The sequence below is a fragment of the Fringilla coelebs genome (genome assembly GCF_963513975.1).
Source record: "Fringilla coelebs genome assembly, contig: SCAFFOLD_33, whole genome shotgun sequence".
Classification (NCBI taxonomy): Eukaryota; Metazoa; Chordata; class Aves; order Passeriformes; family Fringillidae; genus Fringilla; species Fringilla coelebs.
Genome location: NW_028167443.1, coordinates 2,149,431 through 2,167,829, shown reverse-complemented (window position 1 = coordinate 2,167,829; position 18,399 = coordinate 2,149,431). Strand labels below are relative to the sequence as shown.

The window sequence follows — 18,399 nt, the reverse complement described above, 5'->3', positions numbered from 1 at the left end:
CCAGAAGACCGACATGATCACATCCTGGATTTCCCTTTGGCATTCTCTTTCAGAACACAGATGTGCTAAAAGGAAAAAAAAAACCAACAATATTTATCAACTTCTATCTTCAAATGAAATGCAAGACTGATTTTCAGTTGTATTCCCAGCATTGTAATAAAAACACACACTAGAATCAGAATTGTTGCAAGGTTCCTGCTGGCAGTAAACTCCAGATTTTAATCTTCTTGCAGTAAACTCCAGATTTTCATACTTTTTCTGAGTTGATCTGGAATATATAGGGTTATATATTCTAAAGAACTTAGGTTTTTTAAATTACTGCATACAGCTTCATGCTGCTGAGCAATTGCACAGATTGATTGTGTCTTCAGCAGAACTGGTTTGTCTTTGTAAAAATACTTAGAAATGAAAAACTTTCCAAATTAACCAGAATTAAGAAAGTACTTTTGAAAAGAAGGAAAAAAAGACCAACCCCATTAGTTTATGATGTTTCTAAGTCTACTACTCTGTGCAGCCTAAGGAAGCTGTCATGGAATAAGGGAAGAGAGATCTCACAGCCATGTTATCCATAAGTGTGTGGAAAACCTTCACACAGAGTGCCTGCACGGCCGCTTTACAGACTTGGAGACAGAAGAGCAACACAGGATTGAACTAAGACAGACAAACATCCAGTTCAAGTCAAATGACAAGTTATTTTCTTGTCAGATGGGGCCGCAGATTGTACACTGCTCACCATCCTGGGGGTTCAGGATGTCCTGCAGCATGGCTGAGCCATGAGGCTTGTGGAGTAGAATTATGAAAAGGTGAAGCACAAACATTTCCCATGCACCTTTATTGCGTTACCCATTCAGTTTAAATCTCTGAAGTAGTCATTAGTGTCAAGAGCATATCCAACCACAAATTTATCTGGAATTTCAAAGCCCGTATCTGTAGAAAAAATGCAGTTCTTCTTATACTTCAGTGGTGTAAGTAGCTTTGAAATGCACAGTTGGTTTTCAACACATACTTGAGCTTCGATAAATAGGCATTATTTCCTTCAGGGTGCTTTCTTAAGAATCTGAGCTGTACATTGATGACAGAGGCTACAATCTAAACCATTCCCATCTGTCAGTAATATAATTCAGGTGTTAAGATGTTGGGATGTTGGAGGACATGTAAGATGTTCAGATGTTGGACTTTGGACCTGGTAAACAGAAGACATTTTATAACAGGATGGTTTGGCAAAAACAAAGGGAACTTTGAAAATTAGACCTAGAGTGCAAGAAGATTAAATCAGACAGCTTTACTGGAAAAAGATAATCCCATTAAACTCTGCAACCAAGGGATGTTGTTATATGCATGTTTATTTATGTGATTTTAACCTAATCATTGTAGTTCACATTACTAGTCTCCATAAAATAGTACATAAGTGCTTGTATCCCACAATAAAAGCAGATTCTGATCACCGAGTCAGTCTCCCTGTCTCTCTCCATCGCTGACACTTCCCTAATAAAGAACTGTTATTCCTGCTCCCATATTTTTACTGAGAGCCCCCTTTAATTTCAAATTTTAAACAATTCAGAAAGAAAGGTGTTTACATTTTTCCATTTCAAGAAAGGCTCCTGCCTTCCTAAGCAAACACCTGTCTTTCCAAACCAAGACACAGGAGCCACCTGTATTATACAGGTAAATACTTAACACAAAAAAAACAAGAGCCTCAAAATGGCAAAACAGCTTGGTAATTCATTGAATTATTCATTGAATTCTCATCCTTCTGTACACTTCAGTTCTGCTGCAAACTTCAGAGACATTTTTTCACAAGCTTCTAACAAGTTACTCTGGATCCATAATTACTGAGACCAAATGGAGTCCAAATGCCAAGTGGGATTACTCTTTCTCAAAGCCTGGAGTCACACAGAATGGAGCAGTACTTAAATCATCCTGTGCATGCCATACACATAACAGTCCAGTTACTGACCATCTGCAATCATTTTTTGACTTTTGCTACAAATCACCTTCAAGAATAAACTACAAATAATACCTTGAACCTGTTTAAATTCAGGGATGGCATTGCAATTGCCCTAAAAAATTCTAAGGGTACCTCATGCTGTTGCAGTGATACAAGAGAACTGTAAGTGTGTATTACTAGTTGTTATTCATATTAGGTAAAAATGGCTCAGCTCAGCTTTGCAAAGCAAGAAACAAGTCATGGAGAGTTGAAATGACGGAGTTGGGAAAGTGTAGCCAGTCTGCTTTTTGTGAGAGATGCTCTTAAGCAGTGGCAGTAGTAATGTACTCATCTCCTGTAACTCTGCTCCTTGTGATCTACTATCCACCTCTGCTATTTCTCCTGCTCTCTTTTTCCCTTCATTTCTTTAGCTGAGTACCAAAAGGAAACACAGAACTGCAGTGTTACTACCAAAATAATAGATATTTTTTCAAACTAAAAAATACTCAGAGCTTTTAGAAAACACAACAGAAGTGTTGGAAAGCATAGCAATACAAGCTATTGAACAGTATTTTTACATTATACTACATCTGCCAAAACAAATGGATAGTAGGGCTTGAGGAACAAGGATATCAATGAAGTTTGGTTAAAAGGGCTTATTTTGGTCTCAGTGTGGTAACTGTCATCATCCTGATGTAAATACTTCCCGATCTATTTAAATTTTCCTAAGCTGTATTATTTTGCAATCAACTGTGATTTTTAAAATTTCTCTTGTACCCATCACTGAATTATCTGAGCACAATCTCCACACAAGACAAATGCTAAAGTGGCAAAGGGCTGCAATAACTGAGCAGCCAACAGGATAAGCCACATTGGCATCTCTTGGCTTTGCCAAATCCTCTCTGAGTGCTTTCGTTTCTTTTCCTCTTTGGTTTAAAATGCAACACATTTTCATTAGTTCTGATGACTCACCTCTGAAAGAAAATGGCAGTAGCTGTTTTTGGCAGGGTATGTTGCATTTGCAAATTGGCTCACCTCATTGGCAGCAGATCTGCATTTTTTCTTATCAAAGCTGCTCCTAAGCTTGAGTGGGGAGAAGGTGCAAAAGGATGAGAGAGGCTGGTGGAGCTCTGATGGTCTGAGGATCCAAAGGTACAAAGAGCTGGAAGGTGAAATACATTTTCTTGAGTTCAGGTTCATTAGGGAAAGGGAGTGTGTGCCTGAAAGCTCAGTTCTGTCAGCCAGATTCACCAAGTAAAAGGTTTTTTTCCTGCACCTGTGTGTGTCGCCAGTGCCAAGGGATGGCAGCTCTTTCTGTTGTGGGGACAGTACAGCCTCCAACTGCAGAATACGCAAACTGAGCTGCACTGAAATGTGTTCTCCAGGGCTCAGTTTTGGGGCTGGTCCTGGTTAACATCTTTATTGATGAACTGGAGGTGGGGATTGAGAGCACCCTCAGTAAATTTGCAGATGCCTAGTTGGGTGGGAGCGTGGATCTGCTGGAGGACGGGAAGGCTCTGCAGTGAGACTTGGACAGACTCAATCAATGGGCCAAGGACAAGGGCGTGAGGCTCCACAAGGCCAAGTGCCACATCCTGCAGGTCACCAGCCACCCCAGTGTGAGCCCAGGTGTGCCCAAGGGGGCAAGAGGCCAATGGCACTTGGCCTGGATCAGCAGCAGTGTGGGCAGCGGGACCAGGGCAGCGCCTGCCCCTCTGCGCTGGGCAATGCTGAGGCCACAGCTCGAGTGCTGTGTCAGCTCTGGGCCCCTCATAAAAAGGACATTGAGGGCTGAGTGTGTCCAGAGAAGGGCAGCAAGGCTCACGAAGGCTCTAGAAAACATGCCCCATGAGGAGTAGCTGGGGGAACTGGGTTTGTTCAGTCTGGAGAAGAGGCTCCGGAGGGACCTCACCGCTCTCTCCAACTCCCTGACAGGAGCGAGCACTGAGGGGGGGCTGCTCTCTTTGCTGGGCCTGCACTGAGAGCCAGAGGAAGTGGCCTCACGTTGAGAGGAAATTCAGGCTGGACTTTAGAAAAAAAATTCACTGTTCAGGTGTTCAGGCCTGGGAATAGGTTGGCCAGAGAGGTGGTGCAGTTGCCATCCCTGGAGGTGTTAAAGAGGCCTCTGGATCTGACACTGGCAAATGGTTTAGTGGTTTAGGGTTTGCAGTGTCAGTGCTGGGCTGATGTTGAACTGATGGTTTTCAAGATCTCTTTCACCCCTGGCGGTTCTACAATTCCAAGTGCTTCCTGCCTGGCCGAGGGGAAGGCTCAGGGCTGTCCCGACTCCGAGGGCGGCCGCGGCCTGAGGCGCTCGGGCGGCGCTGCGGCTGCGGCGTCCCCTGAGGGGCCGGGCCGGGCTCTGCCCTCAGCTCCGAGAGATCCCAGCCCTCAGTCCGGCGGGGTCTCCGCTGTCCTTCAGCCCACAGATCCCATCCCTCAGCCCGCAGATCCCACCCCTCAGCCCGCAGATCCCATCCTTCAGCCCGCAGATCCCACCCCTCATCCCGCAGATCCCACCCCTCATCCCGCAGATCCCACCCCTCAGCCCGCAGATCCCACCCCTCAGCCCGCAGATCCCACCCCTCAGCCCGCAGATCCCATCTCTCAGCCGGACAGCGCTCGCCGTGGGCACCCGCCTCGCCTCGGGGTCTGCCCGGAGCCGCCCGCGCCGCTGGATCACAGGTACCCGAGCCGTGCCCCATTTCCCCCTCGGGACTCCCCGGCCTTCCCACAGAAGAATGCAGCTGCTGTTTCATCTTTAGACTGTTGCCTTCCAAGCCCTTCCTCCCTCCCCACCTTGTTTTAAATTTTGATATGTTCTTTCCCTTTTCTAATTGGGCTGATCTGGGGTGCTTGCTAAGACTTCAGAGTGAGCTCTGATAATGAGCTGTAAATCACACACGGCCCATCTGAGGGAGGAGGGTGCGAGGCAGCTGGAATAGGCCAGGACAGCCCCGAGTCCTGTTCCACAGCTCAGCGTCCTCACGGCCTCAGCTGCTGCTGTGGGGTTTGGTTTGCACAGGACGCCAACAACCCGCACTTCTCCCCTCTGGGCTTTGCTCCCTGGGTTTCGAAGGGTAAATCCTGCCCAGGCTGGCTGGTCTACTGACCGTGCCAGCCATGTGCTCTAGTGCTGCTGAGCACACACGTTGGCAGATCTGCACTTCTCCAGGAGTGGTTTCTGAGGTTTGATGCCATGTTACTGGGTTATTTTCCATAACTGATGGAGAAGAGTTTGATATGCAACATGTGGCAGCTGTTTGTTGAAGCAAATCTAGTTGTTTGCCTTTCCACCTTGCTCTGTGATGCAATAACTGAGGTGAGCTATTTGCATCTAATTAATGTAAATCTGACTTATAAATACTATTTTGTGTAATTCCTGTAGATTGCAAAAGTCAAAAAGATGCAGGTAGATGTCAAGATGTGTCCTTGTATACATCCCCTTTTAAACCCCTTGTGCTTCCTATATTGCATAATTGTATAAACATGTATGAAATGAAACTCTTCTGAAAAGCAATTAGCTCCAGAGCGAACTCATTTTTACAGCCTTCCTTTTGTTTGGATGAGTTGTGTTTTTTCTTAGGCTGGAGGGGTGGTGGCAGTAGGACAAAAAGAGGTGAGGAAGGCTGGCAAGCTTTTCCTTCTTGTGGCAGTATTGGATTTGCAGGAAAATGAAATGCATGTCTGTTATCTCTTCTGAAAGGCTGCAGGGAGATGAACTCTCAATTCTCGCTCTCTAAGGGAAGCAGCAAAGGAATGGGAGCAGTCAGTAACTCCCAAGAGAAAGCAGGGCTGGCTGTCTTCATTAAGATGACAATGATTCTGCTTTGAGCCTTTGCTCCACTTGGAGAAGGAAAAGGAATCCATTCTTTCGCTGCATTTGCCACTGATTTAAAGTTTCTACCTGGAGCAAAGTAATTTTTGGAGAAATTGTAAGAGGTTGCTGTGATGCTTGCATCAACCTTCTCTGTTTGGGACTTGGGGCGTGTTTGAGGGAGCATCTTTCTGCCTCCAAAGCTGAATGTCACTCTGCTGCTCTGCTCTCAGAGGCTGCCCCGTGGGGTTTGTGAAGAAGCAATGCTGTGGGGTTTTGTGGGTTCCATGGTCCATGGAATGTGGCAATGTCTGTGGCGAATTTCAGTGAGTTCTCACTGTAAGGAACATGTCTCTGTGCTCACTGCCCTTGGTTTGATCAGTGCTGCCAGAACAGTGCTGATGCTTTAGTGGCTCCTTGAGCAGCAGGAGGCCGAGTGTTTTAGAGTGTTCACCCCCTAAGGAACGTGACTTGGTCTTAGTGCCAGTTGTTGGCTGATGGCAAAGTTGGCCACTCTTGTAAGGAGAGTTGGATCAGCTTTGTTGTGATCAGTGACACGGAGCAGGGGATATTCTTTACTGACAGTGCCCCTCAGGGGTAACATGGAACAACCTGATTTCTGCAGAATGTCCACTCTCAAAAGATGATCACCTGGGAGTTACAAATGCAGGGCTATTATAAAATGCTGTATTTCCAAAGGAAAACTTTGCCATACAAGAATACATTCAACTGTGTGTGTGAGGTGACATAGTAAAAGCAGAAAACTGGGAAAAGTGCATTTCAGGAAAATGATGTCATTTATACTGGATATATTATAAACACTGCTAATCTGAACAGAACTGAAAGAACTTTTTCCTTGCTGTTGTAGAACAAGAACAGAGATAAAACAAAAATGAAGACTCAAAAGGTGCAGATAAATCAGTGTGGTAAGATACCTAATATAATTTGTCATTATAATCTGCATCAATTTTACAAAGTTTTAGTAGACCACTGTGATAGGCCTGTTGTGGGGTGGTGAGCAGTTGGGAAAACATGCTTTTTCCTAGTTGCCAAATTCTGGATACTGTATTGGATATGCAAAGGGTAAATCCAATGCCAAACCTACACACATAGTAAAACACACAACCACAAAGTCACTTTTTTTTTTTTTAATTTGCTAATATTTATCCACATTTTTATTGTATTTTAACTTCTTTAAGAGCCCTCAAAGCTTATAAGGGTTTGCAGTAAACAATACCTTCTGTCACTGTTAGAAATAATTATCAACTAAGTCTTTTAATGATAGCCCAAAGACTAAGAAGCAGATTTTCCAAGTCTGTTTACCCACCTAGGGTTGTATGTAGGTGCCCAGAGAATATTTTGTGTTACATCTCCAACCACCTGACTGAGGGCTCTGCGGCTGTGCTGCTGGTTTATGTCTCCTGTACCTCAGTACCACGGAGCAGCCTTGTGCTCTTGGACTCTTTCCTTACTACTCCACAGATTTTCAGCTGCACTCCGAATTTTACTTGCACTCTGAATACTTTAATGGCTGTGTATTATTAACACTTAATGCACCTTGCAATTGTGAATTTAATATTTAGTAGTTTACATCAGACTTCCTAAGAATTGCTAGTAATTAAAGGCCAGAAATATTAAAAGGAGGCTGTTAGTCTGCAAATGAAGTCATGCTCAAAGAACAAACTCTGGACATAAAAATATTTCTGGGTTTGTTGTTTGTGGCTGAATAGAAGTGATGTTGCTCCATTTTGGCTCACTTCCCCTCCTTTTTAAAAATACACATACATACTACATTTTGACAGGTTTATTCTACTACTGACTAGATGAATAGATTGAAAAGATAACAATTTTAATGAAGTTTTTTGTGTTTGCTCCTAGATATGAAAAGAGATCTGAACTTACTGCTTGAATGCCTTAAATCTCAGGTGGAATGCGCTCGGTCTGAGCAGGAGGCTTTGGTCACTATCCATTCCATTTGCCAACAAAACAGTAAGAAAGGCTTTTTCTTAGAAACAATGCAGTCATTTCTGTTCACCATATATGCCAAGAAACTGGTGGGCACTGTAAAAATGTCTAAAGGACATAAGGCTTGAGATGTTGGAAAATCTTAGAAGCCTTTCATTTTGCGGAGAAACAGAAGCAAACGTTTCTGTTCTTTTTTCCTCTTGTAGGTGAAGCGAGCGAATACTTTGGAGAAATTGGTGGTTTGATGTTTATAAATGACCTTGCCAAGTCGAGTGCTCATTGCATGGTAAAGGAAGCAGCTTTATTTACATTGGGGATTATTCTAGAGAGTAATGGTAATAAAAATAACATTGTTTTATTTCTGAGTGCGCTATGGCCTCCTGCCATTACTTGGGCTCCTGCTTTGTCTCCATTTGCTTTTGGTCTCACCAAATGAGATGACAAGATTGTCAGTTGGAGCAAGGGCAGTGAGGGTGCCCCAGTTGCCCTGTCCATGCCCAGATTTGATCAGTGCCTTGCTGACTTGTGCACACAGCGTGTCTTTAAGTTACCAGACACCTGCACTCCCCCTCTCCCTCAGCAGCAAGTGTTCAGTGACTCCTGGGTTGTTCCAAAGCTTGCCAGGGTCCTGCTTGGTGTAGAACTCACTGCAGGGGGAAGCCCTCAGGCACTTCATAGTCCTGCCCTGTCTCTGCTCCCCACATACTGGCCACAAGTGAGAATTAATAATTTAGGATGATGAGTAGCTTACTTTAGGACTTAATGGTTGTCACTTTTCATTTTCAGTGTCTTGTCAACAGACTTTGTGTACTTCTGCATTGTTTGAAGACCTCATTTGATTTTTAATTATAAAGAATTCTGGTGTGAATTTGAAAAGAATGTCTGTTTCTGTCATCTTAGTACTGGTGTCAAATAATGGTAAGTTGGGTTTTTTTCCGTGTTACAACAATACTCCTTTTCTATTTGCCAATCTGCAGTCCAAAATTTGGAACATTCAACAAGCAATGTTTTGGTGAAGTGAATTTATGAAGATGAATGTTTGCATGGAACTGACCCTGAATTGTCAAAGTAGGTCATTGCTCACTGGGGTTTCCTTAAACAACAGAACGTGGTTTAGTTCTAAAAAGATTGCTTGCAAATACAAACCCATCATTTCTGAGAGTGTCTAGAAAGAGAGAGACATAGGAAGGTTATTTACCAATATGTTGATCTGATTTTGTATTTCCTTCTGGGGAGGATATGTGCTTAGGAAAGCAATTCAGCTTGCTGTTAAGATTTTGTCTGCAGTTGCATTTGTCTCTGGAGTCTTGTGTGTGTTCTCTTTTAGAAACTGGGCAAAGCTATGTCAGAGACACAGGTTGCATCAGCCTGCTGCTGCAGTTGTTCAGGTGAACAGGGTTGCAATTCAAACAGACAAATAGTAGGCTGGTTAGCAGCTATGTTTCCTTGACTATTTGGGACTTGTTTGCATTTTCCCTAAGAGAACAATTCTCTCCAGGTCTGAGAAGAATCTGTCAGCTGAAAACACTGATCCCTGCTATCAGCTCTGGTCCTCAGTGTGCAGCACTCTCTGTGCCTGTGTCAACAACCCCCAGAATGGGATGTGTTGCTCTGAAAATTGTGAAAGAAGTTCAAAGATATTCTCCAAATCGGTAACACTTTGGTTTCATTTTTACCGTTCAGCTGAAGTTGATTTCATTGCATTTTGATTTGGGGTAATTTGTTTTTCCTTTTCCAGAAGGGAATCAAAACATTTCCTGTTGGGTTTTTCCCTATGCCAAAGAGTGGCTGGGGAGTTGCACAGAGCCTGAGATAGTTCATCCCATCTGTTCATTTTGTGGTCTCACAGTTGCAAACAACTGTAAGTGCAGCTCAAGCTTTACACAGCTTTGCATTTGATAAAAGGAGGCTTAATCCAAGAGCTCAATGGGTTTTTCTTTCTTGTCAATCCCTACAAAGTCATTTGCTGTTCTTCCCACTTTTACTCTGACCACTGTATTCCACCATCTTTACTTACACTACGCTATGCTCAAGTCCACAAATAGCCACAGTCTGCTTACATTTCATAGGGTCAGTAAAACTGTTCAGAGCTGTTCTGATTAAAAGTGTGTCTAAATTAAAGCCCTTATGATGTGACTGAAAACAATGACTTAGGTAGAACTCAGGCATGATGTTTGCCCTTTTGTGCACATATCAGGGTCATGTTTTCCTGTAACTATTTTATATGCAGTTACTGCATTTCTTGAGATCAATGTGTATCCAGCTTGTGTTTTATATAAGAAATGTAATGACTAGCACATGCACAGAAAACCTCTGATGGACTTACTCGGTGAAATGCTGAAATAATTTGCAGACTCTGTAGCTTAAATCACATTTTTTTCTTTTTTCCACTGAGCAGATGTGCAGAAATATTTTGTTTCTATTGGAGGATTGGATACATTAGCCAGAGTTCTCCTTGAGCTTTTGCATGATTCCTGTTTGTGTCACTCCAGCATGAAACTTGCAGTGGTAGTAACAAAGACACTGGATGCCTGTATTGCTACTAACTGTGAGTGAAAAGACATTTTTGATCTGTGGTAATTTTAAAATGTAATTTTTAAAGTCTTGTGCTGGTGGAAAAGTTGCAGAAATGAATGCTTCAAGACAGTCAAGTTCTACACATCCCAGTGGATGCAGGAGTGCTTTTTAAAACTCAGAGGTGTAAGTGGGGGGTGATTCAGTTACTCTGAGGTGGATTACTGTCCCATTGTTGCTCAAATAAATGCAGTAAATTTAAACCCCACTGAACATTAAAAGTGAGATGCTCCAGCCCTTGCTGGGTAAGTAAAGCTGAGCTCTGGGCCTGGATTTGACCAGTCAGTTTGGATCCTGGAGTTAGGCCTGTGGCTGAAACATAAATTGTGTAGCTTTAGGAAGCTTTAGTCATTTAGAGGTGGAGCTGAACGAATGTGTTGTTTCTGCACAGCACACTCTGCTGTGGTTTGCTGGCTGGGCACTGCTCTCCTGATGAGGTTTTGTGTTTTGCACAGGAGGTTTGCAGAAGCCTGTGATCCTGACGAGCCTGTGCTGTGGCCATGGCTGGTGTATCTCACACTTCTGCTGTAAGAGCTTCAAATGGAAATTCCCAAGGGTTGAAAAGCATCAGCCTGCACTAGTTGGGAGGGTAGTTTTAGATCAGCTGGGTGTGACAGGACTGGGCCTCAGCGTGGATGGTCCGGCAGTGGTGTTGTCAGTGCCAGGAAGGGCTTGCCCCCTGCTCTTTTCATGGCAGATACTCTGCATGTCAGAGCTTATTCAGCTCTCTCTGGCTCCATCCTGGAGCTGATCAAGGACATGGAGAAACTCAGCAGGGATCTCCAGAAGCTGCACAGTGTGAAGCCCTCCTCATTTATCAGATCTTCTGCCTCCTCTCCGTGGAGCACAGGCTGGGAGGATGGGCAGGGCTGGATTTGGGAGCAGCACAGGACGGGTGGGGTAATCTGAGCTGTTCAAGGTGGAGCAGGGCAGAGCTGAGCAGGCCCAAGGCTTTGAGGGCTCTGCACAGTTCCCTCCAAACCCAGCATTTGATCCTTGGATAATTCCTGTACACTCATGATTGACCTTCTTTTCCTTCCAATTATTTTAACAAACAGCTGCCATGAGTGTTGTCTTGGCAGAGTATCCCCCTGTGTCAGAGCTGCTGAAGCTGCTGTCCAATGAGACACTGAGCACAGGAGAAAAAAATCAGTATTATTCTAACAATTGGACACTGTACTGAAGTTTGTGCTAAGATTTACTTTTTCTCTTTCCTGTCTGTCAGCTTCTCCTAAATTCTCATCCACTGACTCCTCCCATGGTGTCACTTCATCAAGACTGGAACATGAGAGAGAGTTCTATTAAATAATACAATGTCAGTATTTGGAAAAAAAGTTTTCTAGAATGTTCCATCTTTACATTTTAAAGCTTGTTAGCAGGAAGTATCTTTAGGAGCTTTGAAACCTAGACTAAGTATGCAAGAATTCAGAGCTGGGCTTAGGTGTCCCAGGGAATAATTAATGCAGATCTGAAAGCTACTACAATCCAGACCTAGCAGATGGGTTGCCTTGAGCACCCTTTTCATGGTCCTGGGCACATACAGCTTCTATCCACTGCTTACAAGGCCAGGAATATTTGTAAAAGCCATGTAAGAGCATTGCTTTCAAGACACAGAAGCAGTTGGTAGCCCTGAAATGTTTTTGTCATGTTCCTCAGGGTTTGCCCAAGCATGTCTGGTACAAATACAGCACTTCAGTTGGTATTTTGTGGTAGCACAAGCAAAGAGAAAGGGAAATTTATTTGTACTTCTGTTTTTTCATGTATGTTTAGAGAAACAAGAAAAAGGCCTTATGTTCCAAAATCCTGGTTGATTCTCATCCTCTGAGTGTCAATAACATGTTCAATAATTAGCTCAAGAGGTCATAAATTTCTTTTAACAGACATTTTTTCATGAAGAATTAGTGAAACAAGACTTAATGGAAAATGTCTTTTGAAAAGAAAAAACATTAAAAATTATTGAAAAATTATTTCAAAAGAAAAAAGTTTCTCTTAAAATGTCAACACTGTCAAAATAAAAATGTTAAAATTTTTTATTTCCTTTTTTTTATTAAGTTTAAAGAAGAAAGAACTATGTTTAGCAAGTTACCAGTTCTATGATTCCATATGTGAATGAGAGCACAGTAAAAATTCAGCTAATGACATAAGAAATGAGGAGGAACAGATTGGCTAGACCAGGCTTAAGCTACTAATTTTATTTTGCTAATTATAATCCTTGAGATTTTGATATTTCTGCATCCCAGGCGTCACAGAAATGTTGCATATCTACTCCAAGAGCAGGTGATGGAAGAGAAGAAATACAGGAGTCATTATTCATATGTTTAAGGCCAGAATTAAATGAGCTTGGAACTCCATCAAATAAGTGGTCTCAGTCCTTCAGTTTCCTCACAGCAATCTGAGTTCTGGTCAAATCATCCTGTGGGATGTGAAGCTCTCCTGCTGTCACTGCAGCAGGCTCGGGTCTGGAATGAAAATCTCTCTTTCTACAGAAACTTGCAGCCCCTTAAATGACTGTAAGGTGAAGGTGTGCGGGGCTGAAACCAAAGCTTTCCTTACCATGTCCTGTTCTAGAAGAGAACCAGCGTGAGCTGCTTCAGAGCAATGGTCTGGCACTCATGGTTCAGGTATTGACAGAATCTCAGGACGAGGAACTCATCAAAGCTGCTACTTTTGTGCTGCAGAACTGCAAACAAATGAGTAAGCTTGCTGTTACTGCTTTTAAAAGGAGAGGGATTGTTTTCATCTCGGTGTTCTGCTGATTCCCCAAGTGATTTTAACTGTGGCAGCTTTTTTGTAATTCTGTATAGTCCAAAAGATGTTTGTTTTCTGCACAGAAAGTTGCCTATTTGTCATCAAGAACTGACTTAGGCAAAAAAAAGAGAAGTAAAAATTCCAACAGTGTTGCAAAAATGCATTTGTGATACCTCTCCATGTAGGGCCAGTTCTTAAAGCTTTCCCATCTCTAAATTGTGTGCAAAATATCAATATTTTCATTTAACACCCAGGGGATACTCTCTTCCTGGGGATGTACCACTAGAGGGAGAGAATAAACCAGAAGATCAGCAAGCCTGAAATCACTGTGTCTGCATTAATTTCCAATCTTAAGTAATCTTGATCTTTTTTTTTCTGAAGTAGGATGTATTTTTAGGCCCCCTGTTTCAGTTTTTTTGTTAATTATCTGTACAATCCCTCCCATGAAACAGAGAGACCTGTCCTCTAATCTCTAGAGCGTGGAGGGTGTGCAGTTGCTAATTAGGAAAAAACAAATGTGTACCTCCATTTCTGTGCTGCAGGCACAACTGAGATGTTTGTGTAGGACTGAGGAGGTGTGGGGATTTGTAGTGTCCATTAATATGGAATTGCTTTTTTAAAAAAGCAGAGACTCGTACTGGTGAAGAGCCCAGAGTTAATTCAATGAAAAAGCTTTTCTTTTTATTTTCACAGCATCATTGTGAAAGCAGTTTATAGGAACTCTAATTGCAAGTTCACCTCTTGTAACTGCAGCTTATATTTCAAGTGTGCTTACATTTATATATAAATCTAAGTTTTATAAAAATTGTTATTTTGTATTAAATTATTGGGGCTGTCCTTCAGCATACTAAAATATAGTAAATACCTTTAAAATGTTGTATTTAGTTGATAAAACTTTAAATATTAATGTTGTTTTATATTTCATAAAGCTGAACAGTTGTCTGTGAAATGATATGATAACTCATTAAATGTGAACAATGCAGAAGAATTGGATGTGCAAGTCAGAAAAGGATGTCTGCAAGACTGCTGGAAAAAAGCAAAAGTAATTTTATACAGAATAAACTCAATTGAAAAACAGCACGATGAGGTTGGCCTACTTACTAAATAAGATAAAACTAATCGCGTCTTTCCAGAGTTTAAGGAGAAAGCAAAAGTAAATCCTGAAGATAAGTTCAATGTAAGCAGAAAACCAAGGAAAAAACGTTGAATTTGTGTGAAACTCCAACCTGCAATTTTTATCAGTACTGTAGATCAGCCAGAGTTACAGGTGTGCAGAGAATGGAGGCATCTGTATTGTAGGAAGTATTCTAGTTTGTTGTAAACCCAGTTTTTCCAAGGGCTAGAAAAAGAAGTTGGATAAATTTTTAATTGCTGGACATTCAAACCTGTAATTTTAATATTTGGATGCATGAAATGCTCAGGGTTGTACAGCTGTAGGAGCTGATTTACTGATCTACCCCAGAGGGTGGAAATTATACATTCACTGGAATAAACATCCAGCAGAATACTCAACATGCCAAAGCCAGGGGCAGAGCTCCAACTCCCTCCTCTTGCAAAAAGCAAGAGCAGCACACCCTTCAAATAAATACAGGATAACCCTTTGGGGCATGCTTTATATGACTTCCATCTCTCTTTTCTCCTTCTAGAATGACACTTCTGAAAAAAAAAAAATCTTTTTTTTCTTGGAGAGGAACTGTCTGCACTAAATGGGAAGGTATGAATTAGCATCCTCAGCTTTTAAAGGGAAGCAACTGTTCTTGTGTATTTTCCAGGAAATCCATCTTTATTGAGATTTTCATACTGCATCCTTCCAGCCACTTAACACTGATTTAAATTGCTGGGCTTTGAAACAGTGAATAATTCCCACCCAGCTTAGTGGAAATTTGGAGTGATCAGTGATGACTGCTGCCAAAGATCCTATTCCCCATTTTATCCCAGAGTGCCCAGAAATGAACCATACTAAACTGACTCATTCAGTGTGGCTCCAGAATACCAGTGCTATACAGAGAGCAATGGATAGACCTGACATAGGTGCCTTTATCACCATCTTTTAAGCTTTCCTAAATACTTACAGAAAGACTCTTCAGAAACCACTAAAGTCAAGTCAGTAGTTCAGGCAACAATCTCCTTTGAAAATCAGTGCAAATTCCTTTAACTGAGGGTTTTAGTGTGTTTTTCTTGCCTAATTTGCTGCAATTTGCTGTTTCCCTTCCCTTCCCTTCCCTTCCCTTCCCTTCCCTTCCCTTCCCTTCCCTTCCCTTCCCTTCCCTTCCCTTCCCTTCCCTTCCCTTCCCTTCCCTTCCCTTCCCTTCCCTTCCCTTCCCTTCCCTTCCCTTCCCTTCCCTTCCCTTCCCTTCCCTTCCCTTCCCTTCCCTTCCCTTCCCTTCCCTTCCCTTCCCTTCCCTTCCCTCAGACACTTATGGGAAGGTGTGGCAGAATGGAAGTCTAGAGCTTAGGCCAAGGCATTTTAAAAACCAACCTTCTCTGCTCTGCCTTACAGCCTGCTCGTTACAAGGACACATCAGAGTCCAGGAAACAGAGCAGACTGTAAGTATCATCTTTTTCTGGCATTTTGTTTTTTCTGTCCTTTCCAAAACAGTCCTGCAATTTCACTTCAAGCAGCACATCTGACAGCTGGCACATAAGTTTCATGAATGGCAAGAGCAATGAGGAGAAGCTACACAAAAAGCCAATGACCAGCTAGGCTATCCTGAGACTTCATGACCACCTTGTTTTTTCCCCCCTGGTTGGCCTGAGTGCAGGTTTAGCTATTTGATAAACAAATTCAACTCTTTAGATAGCAGAAACAGCTCAAACCTTAACTGTGTTTTGCTTTGCTTTGACCCTGGAGGGCATTTGTTTTGACTCCACATTATTAAACTTGACTTTTTTCCAAACTGAAAAGTCCTACTGAATCACAGTTCATCTACATTCACTCAAGTAAAATCTCACTTCTTGTCTCCTCTCTGAGAACAACCTCATAACTAGGTTTGAAACAAATATTTTTTTCATAAAAATCATTCTCTTAACACCTTAATTATCTTACTGACTTATGGGAATGGTTTAGATTGTAACCTCTGTCATCAATTTATAGCTCAGATTCTTAAGAAAGCACCCTGAAGGAGATGATGCCTTTTTATCTCAGCTCAAGTATGTGTTGAATACCAATGGCATTTCAAAGCTACTTACACCACTGAAGTATAAAAAGAACTGTGTTTTTTTGCAGGCTTTGAAATTCCAGATAAATTTATGGTTGGATATGCTTTTGACACTAATGATTACTTCAGAGATTTAAAGGGAGTTGGTAATGCAATAAAGGTGCATAGGAAATGTTTGTGCTTCACCTTTTCATAATTCTACTCCACAAGTCTCATGGCTCAGCCATGCTGCAGGACATCCTGAACCCCCAGGATGGTGAGCAGCGTACAGTCTGTGGCCCCATCTGACAAGAAAATAACTTGGCATTTGACTTGAATTGGATGTTTGTCTGTCTTAGTTCAATCCTGTGTTGCTCTTCTGTCACCAAGTCTGTAAAGCAGCCGTGCAGGCACTCTGTGTGAAGGTTTTCCGCACACTTACGGATAACATGGCTGTGAGATCTCTCTTCCCTTATTCCATGACAGCTTCCTTAGGCTGCACAGAGCAGTAAACTTAGAAACATTATAAACTAATGGGGTTGGTCTTTTTTTCCCTCCTTTTCAAAAGTACTTTCTTAATTCTGGTTAACTCGGAAAGTTTTTCATTTCTAAGTATTTTTACTAAGACAAACCAGTTCTGCTGAAGACACAATCAATCTGTGCTATTGCTCAGCAGCATGAAGCTGTATGCAGTAATTAAAAAGCCCTAAGTTCTTTAAAGTATATAAACCTATATATTCCAGATCAGTTCAGAAAAAGTATTAAAATCTCGAGTTTACTGCCAGCAGGAAACTTGCAACAATTCTGATTCTAGTGTGTGTTTTTATTACAATGCTGGGACTAAAACTGAAAATCAATCTTGCATTTCATTTGAAGATAGAGGTTGATCAATATTGTTGGGTTTTTTTTCTTTTTAGCACATCTGTGTTCTGAAAGAGAATGCCAAAGACAAATACAGGATGTGATCATGTCAGTCTCCTGGAGCCCTAATTCCTGGCTGCTGCTGAGGTGATAAACCATTCCAGCAAGAAATGCCTTCTGCACCTTGTGTGTCCCTAGGAAGAAGGAGAAGGTGCCTGTTCCTGCCTGCAGTGGCTGATTCCCACTTGTTCTGTGCGCTGAACACAAAGTGTCAGAGCCTGGGTTCCCCCGGCGCCGCCTTCCTTGTGCAGGAGCAGCCCGGGGCTGGGGCCGAGCCCCGGCGCTATCGAGCGCTGCCGCTGTGGCCGTCACGGTGCGGGCCCCGGAGCGGATTCCTCGCCCTGCGCCCGGGGCCCGAGGGGGCAGCAGGGCTGGAAGGAGCGGGGACCGAGGCCCGCCTGGCCTCCCCGGCCCGGCCCGGCCCCGACAATCGGGTGCCGCGGTTGCCGGGGAACCGCGAGCGCGGCCACAGCGGCTGTGACGGCGCCGCCGCCTCAGTTGGCGCAGAGCTCTCCGGGCTGGGTGTTGGCAGCCTGGGCTCTGCCACGGCCGTACCCAGCGATTCTCCAGGTGACTTGTGCACAGAGATTGTCTCTGCCAGCCAGCCCTGAACTCGCAGGGCATTGGTCTCTGCCAGCGAGGAGTCCTGAATTTCGTTTGAAGGTAAAGATGGACTCCAGTTGTACTTTTTGGTTTTGTCACATCTGTGCTCTGAAAAGGAATTCCAGAGGGAAAGAGAGGATGTGATCATGCCACTCTCCTCATGCAGCAGTTCAGTTGCATGTACAGGTACCTCCTTGGGGTGGGGCAAGTTGGACCCTGTCTCTTGCTACTTTCAAATAATATAAAATATTTAGCACCAGTATATCCTTTTGATCCTGCCATGAATTGGGTTGTGGATTTTCAGATCTGTTGTGTTCCTTTGCATGCCATGCAGTTGTGTGGTGCAAGGCCTCAGGAATGGGTCTGGGGGCACTTTGGAGGTCTTGGATGGGTTATGACACCCCTCAGCTGGCCCTCATGGGAATGTCCCCTGGCTGTGGCCTTCTGGGGCTGGGGGGTTTTAGAGCTGAGCCCGTTTGTCTGAGGGAGGATGGGTGTCCACTGCCCCTTACCAGAGGTTGCACCACACCCCCAAAATTTCCTCCTCCCCCCTCTGTTGATGGGAGGTTTGTGTGCAAACCTGGCCTCAGCAGACGAGTCTGTGGCTATGCCTTGCCCAGCCTGAAGGCAGACAGAGCTGATTTTCAGGAGAGCTGCTGGGTTTGGCTTTGTGTTGATACATTTTTTCTCAATTAGCCTTGCTCACT

At 43.2% G+C, this 18,399-nt stretch overlaps 1 protein-coding gene and 1 pseudogene across 2 annotated transcripts in view; one reads left to right on the top strand and one right to left on the bottom strand.

Moving 5' to 3' along the window:
* Positions 1-4,454, bottom strand: part of LOC311165934 (uncharacterized protein) — a gene marked incomplete at its 5' end in the record, with an annotated part of 29,002 nt that extends 24,548 nt beyond the window's left edge. The window contains 3 exons of the mRNA XM_084227419.1: positions 2,900-3,010; positions 3,753-3,905; positions 4,317-4,454. Coding sequence (XP_084083545.1) covers positions 2,900-3,010; positions 3,753-3,905; positions 4,317-4,454 — 402 coding nt within the window. The remainder of the gene's footprint in view (positions 1-2,899; positions 3,011-3,752; positions 3,906-4,316) is intronic.
* A 132-nt stretch (positions 4,455-4,586) lies between these two features.
* Positions 4,587-18,399, top strand: part of LOC311165933 — a 32,208-nt pseudogene continuing 18,395 nt past the window's right edge. The window contains exons 1-13 of the transcript in view: positions 4,587-4,612; positions 6,613-6,670; positions 7,623-7,733; positions 7,916-8,044; positions 8,496-8,627; positions 9,037-9,097; positions 9,193-9,329; positions 9,448-9,570; positions 10,105-10,257; positions 11,342-11,471; positions 12,852-12,977; positions 13,961-14,118; positions 17,341-17,640. The product of the transcript in view is annotated as an uncharacterized misc_RNA (transcript). The remainder of the gene's footprint in view (positions 4,613-6,612; positions 6,671-7,622; positions 7,734-7,915; positions 8,045-8,495; positions 8,628-9,036; positions 9,098-9,192; positions 9,330-9,447; positions 9,571-10,104; positions 10,258-11,341; positions 11,472-12,851; positions 12,978-13,960; positions 14,119-17,340; positions 17,641-18,399) is intronic.